We start from the raw sequence: 26670 nt of genomic DNA, 5'->3' as shown, positions 1-26670 counted from the left end.
TATTCGCAGTCTTTTTCATTCTTTCTTCTAGAGCTGTGCATTTCATGTGGAATGAGCTTTAGTTCGTCTGCTATCAGGAGTGTAGCGAGTGTTGCACTAGGGAACCGTAGTGCAGCCAAGCGAAGGAAACTGGACTAGAAGGTTAAAGGAAATAATAATTTTTGTATTTTATCTCTTGCTTAATTTTGTTCTGTTCTTCTTATTATATTACATTGCTACGTTTAAAATATTTGCATAAACTTTCAAATTTTCAATGTTGTCAAAAATTGTTTCAGATTTATCAATGTTTACTATATGTAACTATACAAATATATTTAGTAACAAGTTATTCAGAACTTAAAATGATACGCATATTAATCAGAAGTCCATTGTTAATGTCCATATATCCATTTCAAAAGAATAATCAATATGACAAGCCTGTGAATGCAATAATGAAACCATTAGATGATGAACTGGGTTGGGACAGAGTAAAAAAAATATTTTCAGTGGAGTATGTATCTTATTATATTAACTATAAATCTTATTATTCCAACTGTAAAATCTCTTTCTGCTTCACTTGCATACATAAAACATACATTTTTGTGTAATGATTATTACAATTTCATTTTTTAGTGAAAGTGGCTTGTTTACAAAAGAATTGCAATCTATCATAAATATAACTCTATCAGGTTTTGCAATTGGTTTAGCTGTAGGTGGTATGAGTGCAACAAAGAATACAGTAGATCATTTCATTACAACTAACGAAGCAACAAAGTTTACAAGTCATTTTGATGCAAAATGGAGTCTGCAACAGCAAGTTGCTACAAATTTTTTAAAGAAGGGTGCAAGATTAGGAGCAAAACTTGGAATATTTTGTTTTATTTTTAGGTGAGCATACTTTTGTTTTAAAACTTGAGAAGAGAGAAAGGGGGACTGTAAGCTATAATTTTCTTTTACAGTTCCATAACAACGTGCACAACAGCATATCGGGGTAAGCTAGCTGTAGAAAATTATATGTTGGGTGGTTCCATAACAGGATTATTATTTAAAATAAATTTGGGACTTCGAGCGACACTTGTTGGCACTGGACTTGGTACTGTATTAGGTGGAATATGTGGTGGTATATCAGTCATTATTCTCAAGTTATCAGGAGTAACTATAGATCAAGTATTAGATGCACAACATGAGTGGATAAAATCGAGAAATGAGTAAGTCGAGTAATATTCATTTTATAATTTTATAATTTAAATATTAAATTTTATATATATATATATATATATATATATATATATATAAATCTTATTCCATTACAACTATATTTAAATATATTGTGCTATACTGCTAAGTATATAAGTTGTAACAATTAACTATATATTTTAATACATTATTAATACATGTTTAATAATTCTAGTAAGATGCAAGAGAGAATAAAAGAATGTATGAAATCTGAATTACCAGAAATACAAAAAATGTATGAAGAAAATAGAAAACTACAGAATATTCAACAAAAAGATGTTGGAAGCAAAGAAATAATAAACCCATAATTATATAAATAAATATTGTAAATAGAAAGACACATGTGTGTTTGAAATTTTTATTAATTTGCCATCAAAATTTTGCAAGATGCAAAATGATCCAAAAATATTTAACACACACACACACACACACACATATATATATATATATATATATATATATATATATATATGAATTAATTTTACACATAATTTATCACAGTAAGTGCAAAGTTTGATGTAAATTATATACATACATATAAATATGCACATATATAATGTGTGTGTGTGTGTGTGTGTGTGTGTGTGTATATATATATATATGTATGTATGTATGCATGTACGTACATACGTATGTATAAATTGACGTAGAGATCAAACAATAAAATAAATAATTTATATTTAAAAAAATTTTAAATATATATTTACAGAATAGGCCAAAATAAATGTAATTAATATCTCTTTAATTAAACTAAATGAGATAAGATTCATGCATATTTCATAATAAAAATGAGATGCACAAAAATATATTTAAACAGGTTACTATCATGTTCTGTTTTTATTTCAACGTTATTAACCTTGTAAAGCTTTCTTTTAATTTTCTTGTCCGGAAGGTGCTAACTCCTGAACTTTGGTTATACGCTTAGCACCTCTGTTTGGTGGACCCTTGGGTTTAGCGAATTTCGGCTGATGTAAACTGATTTTTGGATGTAACTCCTCTTGAAAAAATTCTTCGGTAAGTTCCTCTCCAGCAGTTATTTCAAGCTATGCAATTAAATTGTAAAGAGAAATTATAATAAGATATTGTATAATGTATGACTAATAGATTTAAAAATTAGAAAATAATATACATCAACAGAACCATGAATATAGTTATATATAAAAGATTCACTACTATAGAAACAGAAAAAGAAAAAAAATAAATTGAATGATATGACTAGATTATATAGCAGGCCTATTCTGTAGGTTGTAACAAAATACATGCCTTCAAATCTTAAAAATTATTACATACCCATTTAAGGAGTGTATCGCCAAGTCATCCTTAGCAATATAGCAATATACATACCTAAGCGGTCCTTAATAATTCTATTACAAAGTACCTAGTATAAATGTATATAATACTGGATATAATATAAAAAGAAACACCAAAATTGTGAGTTTATAAGTCGCATAATGCTTTATTATTTCCAGTATATTCAATATTGGCAAGATATACAATTTTCTTGATTTCAATGAGTTTCTAGATATAATTGAAAAGTTCAGAGCTAAGAAAAAATTAAAGAGTTACAGAATAGGCCTGATATGACATTTACTTAAAAATATACTAGGCAACATTGTGGGTCACGATTTAAAAAAATAGAGTATACATATGTTTAATTAGTTTTCAGTATAATACAAGAATTGATTTAAATATATTTATGCAAATATGAGCCAAAAACTGTTCTCTTTCCTTTTCTGCTTTAGATTAATTGGACTAGTTAATTATTACATATAACATTCATTAAAAATAAGAGATATAGTATAATTAGGATTGTAAATTTCTTTGAAACATCATATAAAACCAAATTAATATTAAAAAATGTTAGCTGTGTTTGGAAGGAAAGAATACAAGAATTTAGCTCAAAAATTATTTTCATAGCACAAGTATAAACCCAGCTGTTTTTATTAATCATTTTTCCGCACGCGTATTTTAGATTAAAACATTTAAAAAGTTTATAAAAAGCTACAAGTGTTAAAAAAATACAGATCACAAAAAATAGAATGCCTCTCATATAATTTGTTGCTGGTTATCGAATTGTAATCCTATCTGCTGTAAATTACACGTTTATTTAAATATTTTAGAAAATTTTCAGAAACTATATATTATTTAAATAATAAATTATTGTGATTAATACATTATAATGATTTCAATATATCTTGAATATAGCATAATTTGTCAAGATTTCAATGTAAAAATAGTAAATGATTAAATAGAAATTGTTCAGTGATTTTAAATGAAATATTTAACATGTAGTAACAGCTGATAGGACTCATCAAGATCAGTCTTACATCATATACACATATTTGTAGATTCTAATATTTTGTAGCATTTACAATAGTATAGAACATGATATAAAATTTTATATGTAAAATAACTAGTGTTATCACTATTTTGTAGCTGAAATAATAATGTGCGAAGAAAATATATCCACATTAATGTGGCGTTTGCATATTTATCACTCGTTTACTACATTATTATCATATTGAAAATATATAGAGAAGTTAGGTGAATGGCTTTAGCTCTTTCTCTCTTTTCTTATATCTATCTACCTAAAGCACAAAAATGGAGTTTTTCCTAACTCTCTACTCATCACATATATTATAGTATATGCAAGTTACCACAGATCAATATTAAAAATATTACATTGTCAAGTCCTATATAAACATTTGAATGAGTTTAAAAGCCAAGCCTTCAAATTTCATTTAAAAAGTACTTAAAAACACATATCACCTTTATAAGACTAGCAACTAATTCAGCACTTAATACAATACATAGTTTTTTTTTCTAGGAAAATTAATATTTTACATATAGGAATATTGCATGTAAAATATATATATGTATGTATAAAGTTATTGGAATGAAGAGGAACTCTTTGAATAGAATGTGTTAGGTTCTGTATGTAATTACATACACATTTCGCATAATTGCTATCACATGACATAATACTCATATTAGATATAAAAATTAAAAAAATGAGGCTTAGCTTTCAATGTCAAAGTAATCTAATTCCATCTCGGCACTATTCTTCATATGTCAAATGAATAATTTCCTACAGTATACATATGAAACAACATGAACTATATGGGGTTGTCTGTATCATAGGCATGTCACACTTATTATTAATAGGTATAATAGCATTTTGCAGAAAGCCTTCCACATGATAATTTTGCTTTTAAAATTTAGAAAAATACACCATCTGGTCTACTTTGTTTTGCTACTTAGATTTATGTATCACTTTGATAAATTAATTCTAAATGCTGATAAACAACACAGATTACTATTCTTTTGCATGATGCATTACATTTTCTGCTACTTGTAAATTAACTCGTAACATATATTTATACATATAACTAGATAATTTGCTCTAACATGAAACATTGGAAACCCATTACTTTATTTTAAATGACATATCCTATGCCAATATATCATATTATCACAATTCTGGAATTCGTAAAGGAAGATATTTGATGTACAAAACATCATAAACATTTCAATTAACAAGAAGCAATATCAATGGCAGAGACAAAAGCTTTAAGCCAGTTTTAGCTCAAGACACAAGATCGTTTCTGTTTTGATTTTTTCTCTGGTATGAATTGAGTAGGGGCACAAGGTGTTGACGGAGTTGCAGGAGTTATTGCAGCTGTGTCTTTTATGCTTGGAGGATCTTCCAATTTATCTGCCAACTCCTCTCCACTATTTACTTCCAACTAGGATCGCAGTTATATAATACAGAGATGGCAGTTATATATATGTATACATATTCAAGTATCTTTTAATAATAGAATAATAAATAATAATATGTAGTAGAATTAAATGAATTAGAAGAGCAACAATCATATATACATACATACATGCATACATACATACATACACACACACACACACACGCACACACACACACACACACACACACACACACATATACATACGTACGTATGTATGTATATGTATATAGATGGATATATAAATTTCCATTCAAAGTATATCAGACTTTAAAAACAAAATACAAATCAAGTATATGCTAAATCTGTATTCATAATTAATATATCACAGAACATATACATGTAATGTTAATTTTTAAACTTTTAGTATTTAAAAAATACATTTATTTGAAATATGACTCTCTTAAACTTAAAACGAATAAAGAAAAATATTTACATAAAATGGATCAGAATCAAAGCAATGTAATGAATTTTTGAGATATTAGAAGTACTAACCTTTTTTATTATAGTTACTCCTAGAGACTGGATAAGGTCAAGCAGAGGTGCTTTGCACGAGGAATATAACATCCTTTCTTTAATACTGCAATTATATCCTGGCATGCTATATATGAAAACTGAAAAGAGAAATTTAAAAAAATGATTTCTTATACTATACTAGGGTATATGCAATAATAGTATATATTACTTATCACTTACCTATGCTTTCAGTGTAATCTCCTTCGTGAGTATGTTTGAAATTATAAAGATGATATCTAGCAGCATCAGATGGAACTTTAGTAGGTAATTTATCCAATGAAATATCACAAGCTGTGACTAAATGTATCTTTTCTTCCTCCAATTCAATTTTCAATTGAATGTATTCATGAATTCCTTTACCCAGTTCAGCAATGGCTCGTTTGGCTTCATCCGTTACTGGAAAGGCCACACCGCTCAGTGTCTGATGTCTCGTTTCGACGCTATAATCCGTAGTTGCCGTGGTCTTCTTCAATTCGGCTAATTCTTCCTCTGCTGTTGTCAAAGGTACAGGTGCTGTATCATTTCTCTTATACTTATAATAGCCATCTAATGTAATATCTTCTGGAACAGTGCCATGTAATTCTTCTTTTATCAAAGCTGTACCAAATTCCTGCTTCAGAGTAGCCTTAGTAGAAGCGTAAAGCATTTTCTGCCGCACTGGTGCTGTGTCTGGAGACCAAGATATAAATAACCAATCGTAACCAGAATCTGGTGACTTGGTGTCCAGTCTATAAAGGATATAGGCTGGTTGATTTTCCATAATCAGTGGCTTGATCATTTTATCATAATCGTCTTGCCATTTGTTAAGTGGTTTCAAACTAGATGCTGGAGTCAGTTCCTCTGAAAAATGGAAAAATAAATATCAAAGATGCCAGATGCTTTTGTACTTTTATCTTTAAATCTTACAGTAGAACAAATGCATGCAGATAAAGTTTGATAAAAAAAATTGTTTGCTACCATTCTCTCGTAACTTACCATTCTCTATCGAAATTTTTAGTACTCGTATTTTTCCGTCACGGCATTTTGCGAATAACTTCTTCAATGCGTCATTGGCTAAAATAAATTACTCATTATGAAGTTGCTAAGAAAAGGTTGACAATTAGAATCGAAAAGACTCTTATCGATTCGCTGCAATTAATCTTCATCGTGGAGATGCCAATTACGCTACGCGCGAAGAAATGTATAATTACCCTTGATTCCCGTTTGATGGGACATTCTTTCACGAGGAGCCCTTGTCGCTACTTCGGAGCACGTCGGAGCACGTCGGAGCACGTCGGAGTCGCTACGTCAACCACGTCCGAGGATCCGAGTTATTTTTTCCTGTCTGCCAAAATTTTCTCTCGAGATGCTCGAGAGGAACCACTCGATTGTCGAGTGTTAAGCTAGGAACACCCAAAAACCATCCAACGGTAAACGATGAGCAAATGGACCAATCGCAATCACGTATTGTTGAGAGAAAGTAGGTTAGAGCGAGAAAAACGTTTGACTGTGATTGGTCGATCCACTTTACCGTTCGAGTATCGCGTGTATATACTAATGTGTATGTAATCTGACGTCGTCGTTTAATAAGATCCGACGAAAGCACGTCGCCCGATCGTTGTTGGCACACTTGGCGAAGGCCCGGGAGCGCCAAACGCCGAACGCCGAACGCGCGTATACGAACTTGGAAGTCAACTTGAAATCGTTACTGTCCTAATTCGCTGATTCGTTTTCACGCGACCCACACGACCGATCTATTCGCTTCGTTGCATCGTACCGACGATAATTTACGCGAATGCAATAGGAACGAGGCGCGAATGTACTACGAATTCTAGAGGCGAATAAATGCAGATACGAGTACAGATTGACTCACCATTCGTCGCTAGTCGTTCCAGGGGGCCTATTCTCAAAAAATATTGCATACAAAAATATACAAAAATACTATATAGTATACGTTACATATATTATAAAATTTCCTAATATTTTCGTATGCGATATTTTTCGAGAATAGACCCCCAGCTCCGTCTCGGCCACAGCTCTCGAATGTACGTTGGAGAACTTGAAGATCCAAGGACGATCCTCAAGACGATTCGTCGTGATTCACGCGCTTCGGAAATTCGGGATACGAGGGAACGGAGAAGATGCGAAACACGACTGAACGCGACGCGACACGACTTCGTTTCGTACACCATGCCTCGTATCCAACACGACGGATCCTTAACGAAAGTTCGACACTCCGGACACTCCACACGGCACTCTCGAAACTCGTACGGGACGACGAGGACGAAGTTGCGACCAAGGCTGTGTTCCGTTTTTACTGGCAGTACTGAAAATTTATAGTTCACGTCACATATACTATACATTTTCAGTACTGGCAGTTAATATCGGAACACAGCCGAAGTTGAAATGCGCCGCGACACGTAACGACTACGAGCCGTTCTGCTTGACCTACCGCTGTTGACCGCTGCCTGCCCGAACGTTACTGTATTGCGTAGTACTACGTGGCACCGCGTAGCGGCGGCAGCCGCGCCTGCGCTGCTGCGCCGCTGCCGCCCGCCCCGCCGGGATACGAGTGTATGTATACATACGATGTGCGGATGGCGGGGAGTCGTGTCTGATCGTGTCGTCGTGTCGCGTGTCGCGTTCAATTGTCTTTCGCATCTTCTCCGTTTCCTCGTATCCCGAGTTTTCGTCACGTGTGAGCACCGGGAATGCCAAGAACGGAGACTCACACGCGTTCGTGTCGATAAGTCAAGTGAATCAAGAGGAGGAGAATCTTGGAGAGAGAAGATCAGAGAACGTTCGAGAGTTGCGGCCGAGACGGAGCTCGGAGCTGGACGAAGCGACTATCGGCGAACGGTGAGTCAATCTGTACTCGTCTCAATCTATTGTTTATTTGCCTCTACAATTCGGTATTCGCGTCTCGTCCCCATTCCCCATTCCTTGTATTCTCGTAAATTATCGTCAGTACGGTGCGACGGGACGAATCAATCGGTCGCGCGGAAGCAGTTGGAATGGGAAAAATTTGAAATTGTGTATGCGCGCTCAGTTGTATGTACATTGACATCGTAGTGTATGTCCACGTTGTAGAGGTGGCGTCGTATCAGCTAAATCGTGGGCATGGCTACTCTCGAGGCTTAGGATTGGTTTATAATAGCCGTTGCCGTAAGCAGAGAGGAACCTGAGAGATGCCACGGCGGTCTTTTTCTTATAACGCTAAAATTTCCGGCGCACTAACGACGCACATCCATTTAGGTCGAAATATAAACTAAAATTACATCCATTTTGCGATACTGTCGATAAAAATGGTTCAAGTCTGTGCTAAAATTATATGGTGGGAGTACCCCCACTACATGATTTTAGCACAGACTTGAATCATTTTTATCGACAGTGTCGCAAAATGGATGTAATTTTAGTTCATATTTCGGCCTAAATGCATGTGCGTCGTTAGTGCGCCGAGAATTTTAGCGTTATAAGAAAAAGGCCGCCGTGGCACCTCTCAGGTTCCTCTCTGCCGTAAGAAATTGGCCAATCAGGGTCGATTTATAGAAGAATAGTTGACTATAATTGGTGAATTTTTTAACGGTAACGGCTGTTATAAACCAACTCTTAATCATTCTCTATGGTACGACATCCTGTCGTGTTCATTACATTTTACTCTGTTTTACTCATTCGAGTTAGTGGGAAGTCCATAAGGGTGATAACAATAAAAAAAAGATTATCCACGCATCTGCGCAGGTTGCTCGGTGTCAGTGCTGCCCTATATCGTAAACAATTATGACAGCTGTTAAGAGATTATAAGAAAAGTACAAATACGACAGAGAGAGAGAGAGAGAGAGAGAGAGAGTAACGTGTTGCTACGCGCGTCACAGAGAAGGCACACAGTCTCTTTAATTTTCGATATTCTAAAAAAAAAAGAAGTGTCATTGCTCTTCGAAACTCCAAAGTAGTTGGAGCAGCTCGCCGCGCGCGTCTGCTAATGCTCGCATTATTGCGCACGCGTGATATTTGGTCTCTCCATCTGGGAGCACTGGTCTGACGTATCCTAACGGCGAATACAGCGAGATCTATACGTCAAAAGATAGTCGAGCGGCCGTATATTTTGAAGAAGTTTTTCACTTTAACCTCTCGTCGGAGCTGGATTTGCCCGCACGGGACTCAATATGCTGGCTCTCATCAATCGGATCTTAGACTGGTTCAAGTCTCTCTTCTGGAAGGAAGAGATGGAACTCACTCTCGTCGGTCTGCAGTACAGTGGAAAGACTACCTTTGTGAATGTCATAGCGGTACGTGAGTCATGGATTTCCTCTATTTATCTCGCGCGCGAGTCGTCCTTGCCAACGATTAGGTGTCGTGATATCGACGAGAGACGAGATCCACGAAAGGACCTGCAATACTCTGCGTATTGCGGCATCTCTCTCTCTCTTTCTCTCTCTCGTAACACGTCTTGGTTAGATTCAATAATCCCTTCGAAGTAACTCCGTCTCGGTTACCGTAACGTATACCTTCTCCGTATACGCCCTTATATGTCAAATGATTTAACATAAGATCGTCGATACGTAATCGCAACCGACTGTGATGGTCATTAAAGTATCGCTATTTATTTCTCGACTCTTCTCTCGCGTTTTCTCTCTTTCAGTTTTTCTCTCACTCTTTTTTTCATGGAAATCAGATTGCTACCATATCGCGAATGTATAACAAAACTTTTAATTATTTCTGCACTGTGCTTACAACTTGCATTTTTTTTTCGACGAAACAAATTGCTAAATAAATTTGTGTTTATGCGGAATTTGAACATTGTCGTTTTGCAACTTTATTTTAATCAGAATATTGAAGTATAAAAATTGTAATTCCTATATTATCAGAATTATTAATAATATAATAGTACACGTCATTGTTGTTAAACACAAGCAAACAGGACAATAAGGACAATTCTTCTCTTTTGTACATTTAGTCTGGGCAATTTAGCGAAGATATGATACCGACTGTAGGCTTTAACATGCGTAAAATAACCAAAGGCAATGTCACTATAAAAGTATGGGACATTGGTGGTCAACCAAGGTTTAGATCTATGTGGGAGAGATATTGTAGAGGAGTAAACGCCATCGTTTACATGGTGGATGCAGCCGATTCGGAAAAGATTGAGGCAAGCCGCAACGAATTACACAATTTGTTGGATAAACCACAATTGTCTGGAATACCAGTATTGGTTCTTGGTAATAAAAGGGATCTACCTCATGCATTGGATGAGAACGGGCTTATAGAACGAATGTAAGTTATATGCTTAGTTGCATAATATTTTAGTGATATAGGAATACATGTATGTATATACATATAACGATATATTTTCTAGGAACTTGTCTGCGATTCAGGACCGTGAGATCTGTTGCTACAGTATTTCGTGTAAAGAAAAAGACAATATTGATATTACGTTACAATGGCTCATAGCGCATTCAAAAAGTGGAGTTCGTTAATACTCTTAAAATATCCCATTTGTTAGTATCGGCGAGTCTTTGATACTGATAACAGTATTGGGATCAAATGTGAGACGAGCGCATTGAGCAAACTTCGTTCAAAATCGAGTCATTATTGTAGAAAACTACTTGAGCTTTAGCTGATCTAAGTTGAATGGTGCAAATATGCCATGGTAAAGTTTAAAAAAAAAATCATGCTTGTATGCCAAGAATATGCTCGTGTGAATTATACCGTAAGGCACTCATTTCCCGCGAGCACATTAGTAATAAGGAACAATTTTTTATATTTTCGTTTTAGGTAAGTCCAAGAATATATTCCAATACTTGATAACAATTAAATATAATTAGTATCTCTGTATTTTCTATGATTGCCGCTATTGTGTAAAGCTGAAATAATACCAACATAATCGCAGTTAATTATTGTGATATTATAGATGTCGATATTCTGATTTCATCTTGTACCCTCGAAAGATACCAAACGTTTCATGTATAAATTAGAAAAAATTGTAGTTATTACGAAATACACACGCGCAAAGATATCACTATTAATTAATATACTATAGTGTACATATATATGTATATGTATACATATATATGTATACACACACATCTCGAGAAACTTTAATAACAAATAAAAACGACGTATTGCAAATATCGCTTTTGTTTCTTCTTACTTCGAGAAAGTGAATCCTGAGTCGAATGCTACTCTCGCGTTTGTATAAAATTACATAAAGAAGTGACGAGACAAAAGTATTTATCATATTTCACAAAAACAAAAAAGCAAGTAATGATTTGATGACAATACTGGAAATAATACGAAAACAATTTGAGAAATAGCGTGGACTAAGGACACAGAAAAAGATTGAAGCAGGAAAACGTGGGCAATAAGAAAATCAATGTTTGATTTGCTACTGCTTAAGTTTTCGACTGTTTGATTCACTTAATTTTTTATGTGTCACTCGCAAAAAATATTGTGAAAAGTATCAAATTCTACCATAAATGTATCTAAAAAAAACTTGGATTGCAATAGAATAGATAGATTTTATTTACTCTGCAGCGATACCAGGAAGTTTAAACGCTCGCACATTTTCGTTATCCTATAAATTTTTTTTTTTTTCATTTATTTCTATCTATATATAAAGTTTCATATAATACGCTGGAATTTCTCTTAATCCACTTTGCTATAATTATCGGTTCAAATTGCCGATAATGAAATGAGTCAATGTTTCTAAATAACTCTGTCCGTTTAGCTGCACTTTGTGACACAATTACAAAATATTATGTCACAGAGACATGAACTGCTTTATGTGTATTATGTGTGTTGAAACGCTTCGATATTTATTTGTACCAAATTCACAGTACGCATTTTTCATAAAAGATCATTACAATAAAATTTTAAAATAGTGTACTGTATAGGGAGGGGAAGAGCTTTCCTAAGTTCAAATTGCTGAAGTAAAGTTTCAGCTAATTGAACTGCTTATATGACAATATGGTATTTCATTTTCTAGCGGTGTTCGTTACAGCCAATTTTTGTTATATTTATTACTTAACTGTACATGACTCACTCTTTCAATAAAGTGGCCACAATAATACGTATTAAATTGTCCGCAAAAAATTAGTTACATATTACAGCAGAAAAGATCATGTCCTCGAAATCTCTCAACGATTTGCGGATACATGTACATGATAAAGATAGAAACGATTATCGTGTCTTCTATTTTATAATGTGTATGTTATAATACAGAATCATGGATGGAATGATACGTTTCCATCTTTCAGGGACAGAAAATATACTCGTACATATAGTTACATTTAAGGTCCAAAAGTCAAGTAGAATACAGTGTAATAGAATACAAAATTCTGGATTAAATTTATATGAAACATTGTTAAGATAATACAAACGATATTAAGAAAAAATAAAATAAACGTAACATAGAATAATATTCTTTATAGAATTTGAAGATCGCACTCTGTCAAATTCGATTAAGAATACCGATCCATTATAATTTTTATGACAATTCTCATATACAGAATATCCTGTCCGACCGGAAAATATTTTAATGATAGATTTTTTTTTTACTAATTTGAAATCATTGTTTCTGTATTAAAAGTTTCAATGAAATATCTTTAATGATCAAAATTCTAATGATTTTATTATATTTAAGATTCATGACTAAAATATCCTAAATAACTTTATTTCTCAGTTAATTTCAAATAGATTTTAGTAGAATTTCGTACTTAATTATAACGATATTTAATATTGGCAATTGTTATGATAATTAAGAGCATCTCGTAACTTTCACAACGAAAAGGATTCTTTTGAATCATCTACCTTTCAAATACTTCCCAGTGATATCCAGTATTATTACTATCTGTCTTTATATCGATTATGATTCAATTTTAAATTAACTCATTAAAGTTTAATTATAATTTTAGTTATTATAATTGTTACTTTTCAGTTATTTTGAAAATAAATAAGACCTCTACGTAAAGTTTCCAATTGCTGAAGAGAATATATTGCTTTATCCAGTAAATCAAGATAAGAGAGATTCACACAGACCTTGCAAGAAAGCGTGGGCTTTAATGAGTTAATCTATCAAATTTGTTGAATATCTATTGTAAATTTTTGTTTAATCATTGTATGTTACATCTGAATATCCATAAAATACATATACTTGTATCTATATGCATATATGTATATATGCATCTGTCATAAGCTATATCTACATATATATGCATACATGCCATTTATTTACATAAATTAGGAAAGAAGATATTATATCTTTTTTCCCTCATGTTCCTTCTTCTGGAGAAAAAAAAACCAGTTGACTTATAAATTCAATTAGACATGTATCCAAATAATACTTTACAAGTCTATGTACTTGCTTGAAAACATTTTTTTTATATTTTTCTTATATATATAATAACGCTATCATTAATAATATCCAAAATTCATTGATTTTGATCCTTGTATGTCTATTCAATCTACGTCGTGTATCCGCACTTCGTATACATTTACACGAAGAAAAGATATTGCCTCATAATTAATAAGCAATAATAAGTCAATGGTAAACCTTCTATTAATATAATCTTTCTTGTTGCGCGTTATGTTCCGCTGAACAAAACGATTAAAAACTTGTTAATTTATAAATTATTATATTATGTGTTTACATATAGAATTGACGAAAAATGGTCAAATAATTTCTCTCGACTCCCTTGACCATGAACCCTTGACTCTCGACATCCTTTTCTAACAAAAATTTCGAGGAAGATTAATATTTTTGTATCTACTAAAAAAAAAAAAAATAAAAAAAAAATAATGTTACATTTCGTAAGAAACTATGTTGTCTCCACTTTTCGCCAATACCGGAAAACACTTCCTATACTTGATCTTATTATAATCATTGCACAGAATAATGCTCCTATTTTATACAAGGTGACATGACTCTATATTTAAAATTGGATTTAACAATAGCACATTATGGATTATTCTACTATGACTAGTTTTATGCATCACTAGACTTCATTCAAGATTCATTATATAAGAAAACTCGCAAAGCATCCGTGCTTAAATTAATTTTTTGTCATATTATGTGCATTAGAAATATTTAAATATCTGTCACGATTATGTCTCATCTGACACCTCTCTCTTCATACATAGTTATGGCATTCTATATCCCATCTTGGAATATATATGCATATACATATATACACATATTACATGTGTAATATATGTATATATTGTATGCTACATTAGTGAATAAAGGAACCTGTATTTATTACATCGTTTGGTATAAACATTATTTGAAAATTCCTATTACAAATGTTTCTCACATGCATACACATCTCTTCGATTCGCACCCAGACGCGTATACTCATATACACAGTTCCCAAATTCTCTGCATATCCTTTCATCTATAGATTCCCTGATAAATTTGGGATGCATTTTTCTTAACAAAAATGTTATGACTTTTTAACATTCAATTTTAAATATTTTTAATAATAAAAATAAAGGCAATTTATAATAACTGTTCATATATATATATATATATATATATATATATATATTACTTTCTAAGAAAATAAAATTAATATAATATAATTTCATAATAATCCTAAATATTTTCAGTTTAATTTAAATTTATTATTTTACTTATATACTTATTATGTATATGTATATGTATATATATTTACATCCCTGAAGCTAATTTGAGAAAATCCCTGAATTTTTAATTATTTACAATTTAAGAATTAAAACTTCTTTTTAATTTCAAATTAATTTAAAGATCTGTAGATGAAAGATAGTACAAGGAAGCTGAGATCATATATATATATTTACAGGATATCTCAAAAGCGTTGAGAGTTCTTTCAATGACATTTTTCAGCTAATTTATAGTCAACTTTTATTCTTAACGAAAATATTGTCACAACAATAATTTTCGTGTTAAGCAATTGAACAAAACAAAGAAAGCTTTATGAAACCTAAATTTTCAAGAAACAAATAGCAAAACTAATTTCACATATAAAAAAATACATTTTCATGGAATTTTAATTTTAATTTTAATAAAATATATATATATACATATATAATAAATTGACAAGTTGTAATAAATGTGATTATTTTCTTTTATGTCTTTTTACTCTAAGGAAAAATCAATTCCTAATTAGCCAAAGGATCTGTTTTAAAAGGACTTTCGATTGTTTTGAAACATCTTGTATATATGGAAAAAAAAAATTATGTTGTTGACTTTAATAATGGGCTATTAAGGAGACTAGTACGACTGGCCCGAATTTTATAAATACTCTAAAGCCACTTTGTTAAACTCGTCTTTCTCTTGCAATGCTACTTGCAATAATACTTATTATTCATGCTTTCTTATATCATTCACAAAACTCGTTATATTCATTATTACATGATTTATGCTCATTGCAAGATAGCAATTCTAAATTACTAATAATTCAAAGTTTTAAAGCATTCTCATAAATCGGATGAGTATAATTTTAATTAAATTATCGAGCACTTATTCCTTTAAGATATAAAATATTTGTATTATTTCAACAAATAAATGTGTTTCAGTGTACAACAGTAGTTGTAATAATTATATTATTGTAACAAAAAATGTGTTTATATAACTTTGCTGTTATCACTAACAAAATTATAAAATTTTATAAAACCTGTCTCTATAGGGTATTTTATTATATAATTATGAAGATAAGTGCAATCGATACTTATGTGTAAAGAAAATTCTATTAAATTTAATAAAAGCATAAAATTCTGGTAACACATACAAAATATATACTATGGCTATATCAAGTTATGCAAATCCAACTGATATATATATATATATATATATATATATATATGTGTGTATATGTATAAAAGAAATATATAACACTGTACGTAAAAATTTAAAGATACTGGATGGATAGGTTTATATTGTAACATAAGTATAACAAGTGTTATAAATAAAGAAAAAAAATATAGTCTTTAAATAAAGCGACTATCGGGAATCACCAAATTATTGCACTGCTTGTACACTGAAAACAATCTCATATATAATTTTCAATTCAGTGAAACTTATTGAGCACATGCCTCAAAAGTAATAAGAAAGACTTCTTTTGAAGAACTTGTGCTCAAAAAGTTTAGCAGTTAATTAAAGCGGCATTATATGAATATGCATTCACAGATAGTTACATTTTCGCACGCTAAATGAATAGTTATGCTCTATATCTTTGTAGATATATAGATATGCATTTTTGCTAAAATTTTTATGTATCCGATGATGTATTTATCAGAAAAATTGCTGTATTTTCGGTGTCCCAAATGATATCACATTCTCAAATGGTTGAGCAGTAAAAGCCTTCTCGATCCTAACATAAACTGAGGCTACTTGTCATTTTGAATATCAAATCTCACGATTCCCTGCTAGCAACCGGTGCGTCTGGTATTGGCCAATAACGGCGGCATCTATAATTATAGAAAATTTTACATCTATAATCACAGAAAAGAAATTATGTGAGAGAAATATCATTAGTTTTAATTACGTAGTGACATCAAATTCAGGAAATGATACATCGAGAATTTCCAACCATCAACTATTTATATAAGTCAGATATATGTGTGCTGCAAGTATATTCACCTAGCATTATTTTCTGCTATGTGAGGTGGCAACGACGTAGGCGGTGGTGGTGGTTGACGAGAAGATTTTGGCGGTCCACTGCTATTAGAATCACTTTCACTGCTCTCTTCAGATTTTTTACCAGGCTCCCGTAGAAGATGCGAAGGTACTCCCCTGGGAGAAAGTCTCGGCAATACTTCAGATTGCGGTCTCGTTCTATGTTGCGGTCTTTGGAACTGCAGATTCAGCTGACTAGCGTCTGTCACATATTTTTCACTTTGTCTTCGGCGGCGCAAAGCGGGTGTACATCCAGTTAAATTTTCATCTTCGGCTGAGCTGGCTGAAGTTAAAGGTGACATGATTGGTCTAGCGTCAGATAATGGCATGCGACGACAATGTGCTGGCGCTTCCGTATGTGCTGTCAATGCTTTACCTCTGACAGCTAAAATTTGCGAACGTTAGTACGGAGAGGAAGCAACATATCAAATTAATTTCACGTATATATACACACACACATATATACATTCTTATTTTTTAAATAGAAATTATTTTCTAAATTAATGCTATTTCATTTGTCAAAAATATTTCTACACAACGGTTGAATTCTTTAGGGATATTTAAAATTCATGCATACGTTTTATTATTACATAATAATATTTTGTACAGTTACGAAACATTATTTCTTGTTTTGAGAAAATATGAATGAATAATTTGTAGAAGACTCATTCACGATGAGATTGATGTAAAGCAAACTCTTTTAAGACAAAAAATAACTTAAAAAAAAATAGTTTTCTACTATAATCATTTTTTTCCAGATAAAATTTTTTCGAAATATAATAGTAAATTTCTTTATTATAAATATTGGAGTTATATTAAAATTTCACCAGAAATTTTAACTAATAACAATGATAACAGTGTAAATAAACAATCTTTAAGATTATTAAATAAAGTATATAGTACATAGTAACAAATTAAAGCATTTAAAGCGTAGCTTTTTCAGTATGTATCTTCAGCGATACATTGCTTTTTTTTAACAAAATTTTTAAGAACAATGTATGTCTTGTCAATTCTTATCACAATCTTGCACATCATAAACAACTAAATATAGCTATATTATAAATATATGACATTATTAAAGTACGTTTTCTATATTATATTAGTTTTACTAACTATTTTCTTTTTCCTTAGTTGCGGTCGCGGGCACGGGTAATTTTTCTATGTCACTTCCAGTTCCTGCCTTGGTATTCGGGGTGTTAGTCTCGGGCGTTGATTCAGATAGCGAACATCTTGGACTTTTAACAGGAACCGGTATTTTACTATGAGCGATGTACGTCCTACTAGATGTTTCCTTCTCTTTATTGTCCTTATTATCACGAAGCGGTACTGCATTTTGTACAGTAGTCGAGGCAGTAGTGACATTAATCGATTCTTTTTGCAAACTTGCGTTTGCAATCGGTCGATTTTCAGTAGCGTCGTAATATATCGATGGTTCTTCCGGTCCTGGATTAGGACTAGCTGGACTACCTGCCGTGCCATTTGTTAATTTTTCTATAAATTCAAGTAAATATTAATATTTATGCATTATAAGTGCAAAATCAATTACAATTGACTAATGCATTTATTCATTCAATCGATAACAGATTTGTGAAGAAAAAAAAAAAAATGATCACGTACTTTGTAATGGTTCCCTGTCAGCGCTAGTTTGCACAATTGTAGCACCACCAGTTGCGTCTACCACTCTGATTTCCAATCTACCTGCTACTGCTTCTTCCTCTTCTTCTCTATTGTAAAATATTACATCGGAAGGAGAGAAAGCTACCGCTGGTAAACTAAATCTTCTGGATGGTACGGTTTGTCTTGGTTCATCGTATCGAGTGGCTACATTCCTCATAACATCGACTTCATACAGCAAATCATCAAATGCCGCTTGCTGAACCTATTACCATTGAAATTTAGAAGTTTATGAAGAGAGGAAAAAAGCAATCGGTTACGATTCATTATAGAACACAATACGAACCAACGGAGCTTCGAGATAAGCTCGAATGTGTGGTGCTAAAACCGGAACGCTCCAAGCTCGCGGAAGTGCTCCTTGCAGTTCTGGATACTTTTCGATACCCGCGATATTTAAACATCTATGTGGCATCGCTGGTCTTGGAGAATCTTCGCTTATTTTAGATAATGCTGTGGGCATTAAAGACTGCTGTTGACATACATTTGAGGCATTTGATTGAGCCGCGATAGATTTTGTATCCAATTGTTGTGAGCTCTCGATGATACCTGTGGACTGCAAATGTAAACTTGTTTAAATTTGGAGCATTGTTAGAGTACTTTCGTATAACACGCTACGCTTTTGCTTGTTTAAACTTTTTATTATGTAATAAGTAAAATTTTGTTTACTTGTGGTATGGATGGAACATTTGCCCCTTTGTGTTCAGGGCTTTGTAAATTTTCACCCTTCCATTCGTTATCAGTCTCTTCGGAATCGTCAAATTGTGACTTCCATTGTGAGGCCAGAGTTAATCCTCCGCCACCTTTGGTTACTTGTTGCAAGGCGGATACGTTGTCATCGTCTATTTGCGCAAATTGCGTAATAGAACAGTCACGTACCGCTGAACGTCCGCTTCTTACTTGTTGTCGACTGTCTGCTCTCCTTCTGGGTTCTCTTCTGAGAGGTTCTCTTTGTTCAGTTACCTGAAAACATTCAAATATAAAACTTGTGTTACCATCAGTTGTAATGTAAATACAAATCTGCCAAGTTAACTAACAATCGTATACTCACTGGACTTTGATTTCCAACGTATTTAGTATTAGTTACATCGTAAGAGCAATAGGAAGCGTCGACTTCCGTTTGTATACGAGGGCTCGGCAATTCAGCGGACGTTCCCTCTGGCGTAGCGATGCGCAAACGAGCGAGCGTAGCAGGCAACGTAGCACCGCTTGCCGATTTCCTAAGTGGCGCTGTTGCATTTGTTACTGTTTTAAGGCGAGGAACTTCGGATGCAGAACGTGCGGAAGCCATCAACGCATCCCCTTCATTATCCACCTGCTTTTCTACTGGCGTAGGAACTTGAGATTCTACGGCCATCGAAACTGCACGACGTTTTTTGGGAGATCCTACGTAATAATTATTATGTAATAAAGATAAAAGAAACATCGCGATCTAAGTAAATTATACAAACCTTGAGTTGGCAAAGGTGGTATAGTTTGTTGGGCGACTTGCTGATGCGTATTATCTGTCGTTGGTATTGTGGCATTGCAATTTTTATCCCGACCATGATTGCTAATAGCTGCTGCAAATGGCACTGGAGAACCTTCTACTCCACGTTGCCTGTTTCTTCTGTATATACTTTCATAATCCAATTGTGCCTGTGCCAAATATACAAAATACACATGTGTGTATATGTGTGTGTGTGTGTGTGTGTGTGTGTGTGTACACACATACACACACATACATACGATAAGAATATTTGAGATTTTTATATTTCTTACATCCAACTCCTTTCTGTTATCCGGTTCCACATTCTCTTGATTATTCGTATCGACATTTGTAGTCGGAGGTTGATTAAGAGTAGTAGCTGTAGTAAGAGGAGGTGGTACAGCTACTGTAGGTAATGATCTAGTAGTTGATAAACCTTCATTAGCTATTAATGGCCTTTCCCAATCATAGGGGTCGTTTGGCTTTACACCTCTACGTTTCATACATCGTTCAAACAGACCAGCTAACATACCATAATCTGGTTTATCTGCATATTCCAAACTCTACGAAAGCACGAGTTTTGTTATTAGTTGTTAAAGTTGAAGATTTGTCATGTAACTAGTAGAAATCATATCGGATATTTTACCTGAATATGTTCTAGAAAGACTCGTAGATCAGATGGGAGATGCTTTAAAAGTAATCGATGATCATATTTCTCTTTCATGAGACCCACCTATACAAGATTTTACAAATATTTCAATGTTTCTAATTATATACAAAACTGTTTCCGTATCACAATCGTATTAAAATTTTTCCGACTTACTTGTTCTTTATCTTTTATTTTTCGCCATGGCAGTTGTCCGTTAACAAATTCGACTAGCATATAAAATAATGACCATAAATCATCGTGTCGGCCCATCTCTTTATTTTTGTGTGCATTGACTGACGCATATCGGACGGTTCCTCTAAATCCTGCGGCAGCACGAGGCGGTCGCACCTCTCCCGTACTGGTTGTAAATTGTCGAGCTAAACCGAAATCTAACATGTATACTAGCCTGGAGTTGTAAGGATGACGGCCAATTGAAAAATTTGACTGTAAAACAAAATATTAATATTTTTTACAACTATGTAATTCTAATATGTGGTTCAGTTAAAGTACAGATAATCTGATGTATACAATTAACACAGGATGTATAAATATGTATACTTACAGGTTTAATATCTCTGTGCAAAAATCCCACTTGATGAATACTTTCTATAGCTTTCAAAATTTGAAGACCAAGACGTAATGTAGTAGAGAGTGAAAAAGCTCCTCGCGGTTGCGCCCTGCGCAATTCGGCGAGGTTTTTTCCTTGTAATTGCATTACAACATAGTTAAATCGATCGTTACGTCCACAGCCAATAAAACGGCAAACATGGTCTTTACCTATAAATAATTTTTTTTTTTAATTTTAATAAAGCAATAATATAGGAATAAGATAATGGAAGCTACTTATCAATTTGTGAATATATTTATTTAGTCAAAAAGATTTAATACTAACCCTGTAATTTTTTTAGTACAGCTACTTCCATTTTTAAAACTTGCTTTGGCTGCCGTGCAGATTCGACTTTAAGAGCAACTTGTTCCTTTGTCATCAAATCAAGACCTTCATAAATTTCACCAAATCCACCGCCACCTATTTTTCTCACCTATACATTCAAAACGCGCATATGCTTCTTTATAAAATATTATACACAGCCTCCGTCGCATTATGGAATACAGTAAATTGCATCGATACCAAGTGTCATTCATCTTTTTAAAATAGTTAAAAGGTGACACAAGGTACAGCCTATTTCTTTGGTTATAGGGAGGTGAGGGAAGGGGGGGGGGGGTAAAAAGAATAAAAATAAGCTTACAACTTTCCAACGCTCTTTGACCACATGGCCAGGCTGCAGCAGATCTTCGCTAGTCATAGTTATATTGTTATTTTGATCCGTGCTTTCGTCGCCTACATTCCTCAACGCGGAATCCTCGGTATGATTCGCGGGCCTGAAAAAGGCAAGTGACAGATTACGTCATAAATATATGTACGCGTAATGCAGCGTGTCCGCTGCTGGTGATAGTGGTGATGGTGATGATGATGATGTTGATGTTGATGATGATGATGATAATGATGAGTGGTGGCCGCGCGACAACGCAGTGTCATCGTATCGACGCGACGGTGCGAGTCGTCGACGCAAAACGCAATCTCGATTACGAATACGATTTTAACCTGAAATGACGTTTGACAAAATTGGTCGATACGCGCCCTGTGCTAGGCAGCCATGATTGCGTGCGAGAGAAGAGTGTGTGTCGCCCGTTGGTTCAGTTTCTCGTTATTCACGGTCCTGAAGCGAACCGAAGCGAACCGAAGCGAATCTCCATATCAAGCGCGATCTCTCGATCGCTCGCAACTCGGCTCTCTTTCCCTCTCTCACTCTCCTTTTCTTCAGCAGTTAGCGATCGTTACTTCGCTAGCGTGATTCGAGTGATTCGACTCGCCGACCAAGGCGACGTGTCGAATGTCACGACGACGATCAATCGAGGCCCGTCGAGCACGCACGTTTTCGATCCTCTTTCGCAATTTCGTTGTTGACTGACGACGAGTCGAGGAGCGACCATCGTTGACGATCGACGCTAGCGAGGTGCGACATAAAAAGTGACGTTTTTCGCCGCCTACACAAATTTTTGCGTTTCGATCACGGGCAAAGGCGTTTTTCGCCGAAACCGCCGCGGCGTATTCACTCCTCCGATCCTATCCAAATTTTATATATATATATATATATATATATATATATATATATATATATATATATATATATATATATATATACACACAATAGTATTTTATTTTTACTAACAATGTCGTCTGCTAGACACCGCGCTCACGGCGCGACGGACTCTCGACGGACGATCGTCGCACAACGCGCGCGCACAACTCCCTTCACAATTCCGTGGTCATCGTCACCGCCGTTGCCGTCGTCGTCGTCGTCGTCGTCATCATCGTCGCCGTGGCCGTCGTCGTCACCACCTCCGCCATTCTCCTTTCGATCCTGGACTAGCGTCCGCGCGACGATCTTGAATTACCACGTTATCAATTACTCGCGATTCGTCACGGCCGGGCCCCGCGGAGGTCTGCGGCTGCCGTAAAAGTTGCCGTCAAACGACAGCGGCACGGCCATCTTTCGATTTCGCACCGCACGAGAGTCGTAGTGCGCGAAATCGCCGGAAGATAGCGCGCGGGCTACGACGATCGATGCGCGCACCTGTGCGCGTGCTCCCTCTTCCGTTCCTTTCGCTCGCGTCGCTCGCGCCCCTTGCGCCCCTCGCGCCACCCACTTGCCGCACTTTGCACTTTCCTACGCGTCGGCGTCGTTCCTCTTGTTTCTTCTGCGTTCCTGCGTGCGCGCGCGCGCGCACGCGTTTATTATTGGTTATCATCTCTCGTAGATCTTGCGCGACAAAGCAAATTTCTCTGCATGGTAAGTGGTAAGTAAAGAGTAAATGCACAACGATGCGACGACGGTTGGACGGCAAAGGAAACGAGCGTGCATCGCTTAAAGTCCCTCATCGTTGCCCCCCTTCAAATTTGCGATTCAAGATTGCAAGATTGCAAGATGCAACCAAGCCCCGCTTTCGTGAATCATCAATCGTCCGTTTATACATTATAGCTTATACATGTAACGATCGAGTCGTACAATGAGAGCTTTATCAACGCGTATTAATTCTTGTGCAAACTGCAAGAATCGCGTGCGAGCGACACATACGGCATATGGCATATGGCATATGGCATATGGCACACATACTTCCGCGTGAGATTTGTTATTTTAAGAAGACTGGAATTTTTATGACGAGGCAGATCGAGTAGAGCGGTACGTTATTCTGCGTATCTACCGTATCAATCGTATGTACACAGCATATAATTTCTAATTAAAAATTTGATCCGTCCATTATCGTACTGTGCACTCGAAGGAATAATCTCTAGCTTCTAATTAGAAGAAAGTAATAACCTATCTCTTAACAATTGGTACTTTAGCTTGTATTAATGTGCAGAGACTTCTTTTGTCAATTATGTACGTCGAATATCAATATAAAAAAGGGCATCTCCGAATACGCATATCGCGACATTGCATCCTTCGGTTACGTTAAAGCGCTTATAAAATTTTGACCACTCTCGCTCGCAGCTCCCTTTACTAGAGGGCATAATTTAAGTTTAAACGTCTATTTTTAAACGACCCCACTCGGCATGGCATATAATACAGCGCGTCGGCGAGCGGTATCTTGGCCCGCACCAGACAACTTTTCTAACTTATTTTCATTTTTCTCGCACATCGCGTCTATTCCGTACGAAAACCAGCACGAGCCAGTGGGTTGCGGGTTGCGGGCATCTAAAGTGCGAGTAAATAGAATTCGAAATATTTTGATTATCGCTCATTACCGTTACCATTTTTGGATAACGTACGAATAGAATATTGCGATACTATCAAATTCACGTATCAATTACGCGTGTAAACGACTGAACGGTACCATATAACTAGTAGCACGATTTAAAAAATTTCAAGTACACGATGCAATGTTTATTTAAAGGGACTTTAATAATAGGATATACCGTGTCGGACGCGCGATACGAGATACGAAACGCGTAGAGATAGAGACCCCGCTACTAAAATAGACAGGTAATTACATCCTTATGTAATTACGCGTTAAAAGTTATTATCAATTGTATCGTTTTATCGTTATATCGACGAAATAGCAAAAATGAAATTCACCGAATCATTTCATCGATTTTCAAAGAAATAAACTCTAGCGAATTCTCTTAAATTAGCGCGCGAAGAACGCTTTGTCAAGGTAGAGAACCACAAAAAAATAAAAAAAAAATAACGAGTGAGAGAAAAATTGAGCTTTTTTTACAAGCCTAGCGCTTTTGACTTTCAGAAATAGCCACAGGCAATTTTATTCTTTGCATCCGCGTCGACGTGAGAAATTTACGTTATTATTCTCTCTATTTATAAAAGAGAAGCGTGGAATCCAGATATCTTAGTTATGATTTCGGGAAGTATTCCAAAACGGTTAAGTTTAACGGTCTGGCAAAGGTTTGTAAATTTATTTTCTCGAAACGTATACGCACAGACATACGTGACTCTTTGCCAAACGATTATACATAGTGATTTCGATCGATCGATCGCATCGCAATCGAGTCGCGAGTCGCGACGCGGCGCGGCGCGGCGCGGCGCGGCGAAAGTAAAATCGAAAATCGAAAATCGAAAATCGAAAATCGCTCGACGCGTTCGATAGTCGGCAAGTGCCGATTTTGTGTATACGTACCATTTCATGATTTCACCTGTCGCAAAGCAAAAAGCCTGTCTCGCGGATTGGAACAAGCAGGCGAGAGTGAAGGTAGATAAAAGGTACGTAGTAAGTCACACGCGTATGAACGCACCGGGAGAATCGGGATTCTCGCACGTGTTCCGCGGCGGCGGCGGCGGCGGCGGCAGCGGCGGCGGCAGATTCACTTTGACTTTCGACGCCGACGACGACCGAGTAGCAGCAGCCGGACCTGTCGGACTCGAATCATAACAGCGCTTCGCTCTTTGGCATCGGCGGATTCGGCGGGGTCGCCGCGCCGCGACGCCGAGCGACGCCGAGCGACGCGAGGTGATGCGATCGCGAAATCGTCTCCCCTCTCTCTCTCTCTCTCTCTCTCTCTCTCTCTCTCCTCATCTCTAGCGACAATCTCCTCTCGAGAAGCGAGCGAATATCTCCATCGAGATTTCCGCCGCTCTTTTGTGCTCCATCGCCGCCCGCCCGCCCGCGCGCGCGATTAATTTCTTTCACGATTCAGAGTCACGATTCATGATTCACGCGCGACACTGAATTCGCCTTCACGCTCGCTTCTCCGTCCGTCGATTCTTCTCCTTTATTTCATTCATCTTTCATATTTGTAGGAACGGACCTTTTGTTCGTGTTACAAATATTTCTTTATATTTTTAATTATTTCCCAAAAAATAAATATACAAGTAGAATGTATTTTTGCAAAGAATCTCTTGAAATAGAAATCAATGTCACAAATTGATCTATAATACAGTCGAACAATGTGGTGAGTCTACTATCGAAAAATCTTTTTGTATATTTTAATTCCGAGCTAAAAGTTGAAACTGCAACAAAATATATTCAAGTGATAAATAAAAATGTCGTAAGAGCCAACGCAAGATGTTTGTGTGATAATTAATTAACAATTATAACAGACGTTTCGATTTTCTGGTTTGGATCATCTTCAGTGTATTCCGTATGCGATGGTAATCAGATTTGTGTAGCGCAAGTACAAAAATTCACGACCGAAAATGTTGTAGTGAAAGTATGGTCAATGTAATGCATTATGGTCCGCGTAGTT

General features: G+C 35.2%; 4 protein-coding genes across 10 annotated transcripts; 2 read left to right on the top strand and 2 right to left on the bottom strand.

The window, feature by feature from the left end:
* Positions 1–39: 39 nt before the first annotated feature.
* On the top strand, positions 40–1555 carry LOC105206019 (RPII140-upstream gene protein). Its single transcript, XM_039457759.1, has 5 exons — positions 40–141; positions 276–490; positions 613–867; positions 939–1187; positions 1391–1555. Exons 2-5 carry the CDS (start codon positions 342–344, stop codon positions 1521–1523), a joined length of 786 nt encoding a protein of 261 aa, XP_039313693.1. The 5' UTR covers positions 40–141; positions 276–341; the 3' UTR covers positions 1524–1555.
* Positions 1556–2019: 464 nt separating this feature from the next.
* LOC105199720 (twinfilin) lies at positions 2020–7359 on the bottom strand. 2 transcript variants are annotated; one of them, XM_011166925.3, is made up of 6 exons: positions 7345–7359; positions 6683–6874; positions 6468–6545; positions 5673–6332; positions 5472–5590; positions 2020–2258 (listed from the first exon to the last, which is right to left on the bottom strand). In XM_011166925.3, exons 2-6 carry the CDS (start codon positions 6705–6707, stop codon positions 2088–2090), a joined length of 1053 nt encoding a protein of 350 aa, XP_011165227.1. In that variant the 5' UTR covers positions 6708–6874; positions 7345–7359; the 3' UTR covers positions 2020–2087. The 2 variants fall into 2 exon arrangements, with proteins under 2 accessions (XP_011165227.1, XP_011165228.1); XM_011166926.3 differs by lacking the exons at positions 2020–2258; positions 7345–7359 and adding an exon at positions 2645–4961 and having other exon boundaries at positions 6683–6926.
* Positions 7360–9360: 2001 nt separating this feature from the next.
* LOC105199718 (ADP-ribosylation factor-like protein 8B-A) lies at positions 9361–14277 on the top strand. Its single transcript, XM_011166924.3, has 3 exons — positions 9361–9757; positions 10426–10742; positions 10825–14277. The coding sequence occupies exons 1-3, from the start codon at positions 9635–9637 to the stop codon at positions 10943–10945; spliced, it is 561 nt and encodes a 186-aa protein (XP_011165226.1). The 5' UTR covers positions 9361–9634; the 3' UTR covers positions 10946–14277.
* A 1348-nt stretch (positions 14278–15625) lies between these two features.
* Positions 15626–25756, bottom strand: LOC105199533 (tau-tubulin kinase homolog Asator). Of its 6 annotated transcripts, none has more exons than XM_039457734.1 (16): positions 23141–23491; positions 22513–23034; positions 22157–22289; positions 21802–21949; positions 21472–21686; positions 21084–21353; positions 20907–20993; positions 20554–20823; positions 20244–20430; positions 19844–20178; positions 19462–19755; positions 19082–19348; positions 18739–19000; positions 18235–18612; positions 17086–17506; positions 15626–16913 (listed from the first exon to the last, which is right to left on the bottom strand). In XM_039457734.1, the coding sequence occupies exons 3-16, from the start codon at positions 22211–22213 to the stop codon at positions 16859–16861; spliced, it is 3246 nt and encodes a 1081-aa protein (XP_039313668.1). In that variant the 5' UTR covers positions 22214–22289; positions 22513–23034; positions 23141–23491; the 3' UTR covers positions 15626–16858. The 6 variants fall into 6 exon arrangements, with proteins under 6 accessions (XP_039313668.1, XP_039313669.1, XP_025995318.2 ...); XM_039457735.1 differs by having other exon boundaries at positions 22549–23034; XM_026139533.2 differs by lacking the exons at positions 22513–23034; positions 23141–23491 and adding an exon at positions 25605–25756.
* Positions 25757–26670: the final 914 nt, after the last annotated feature.

The sequence above is a fragment of the Solenopsis invicta genome, chromosome 15, assembly GCF_016802725.1.
Source record: "Solenopsis invicta isolate M01_SB chromosome 15, UNIL_Sinv_3.0, whole genome shotgun sequence".
Taxonomy (NCBI): domain Eukaryota; kingdom Metazoa; phylum Arthropoda; class Insecta; order Hymenoptera; family Formicidae; genus Solenopsis; species Solenopsis invicta.
This window is presented reverse-complemented; position numbering and strand designations above follow the sequence as displayed.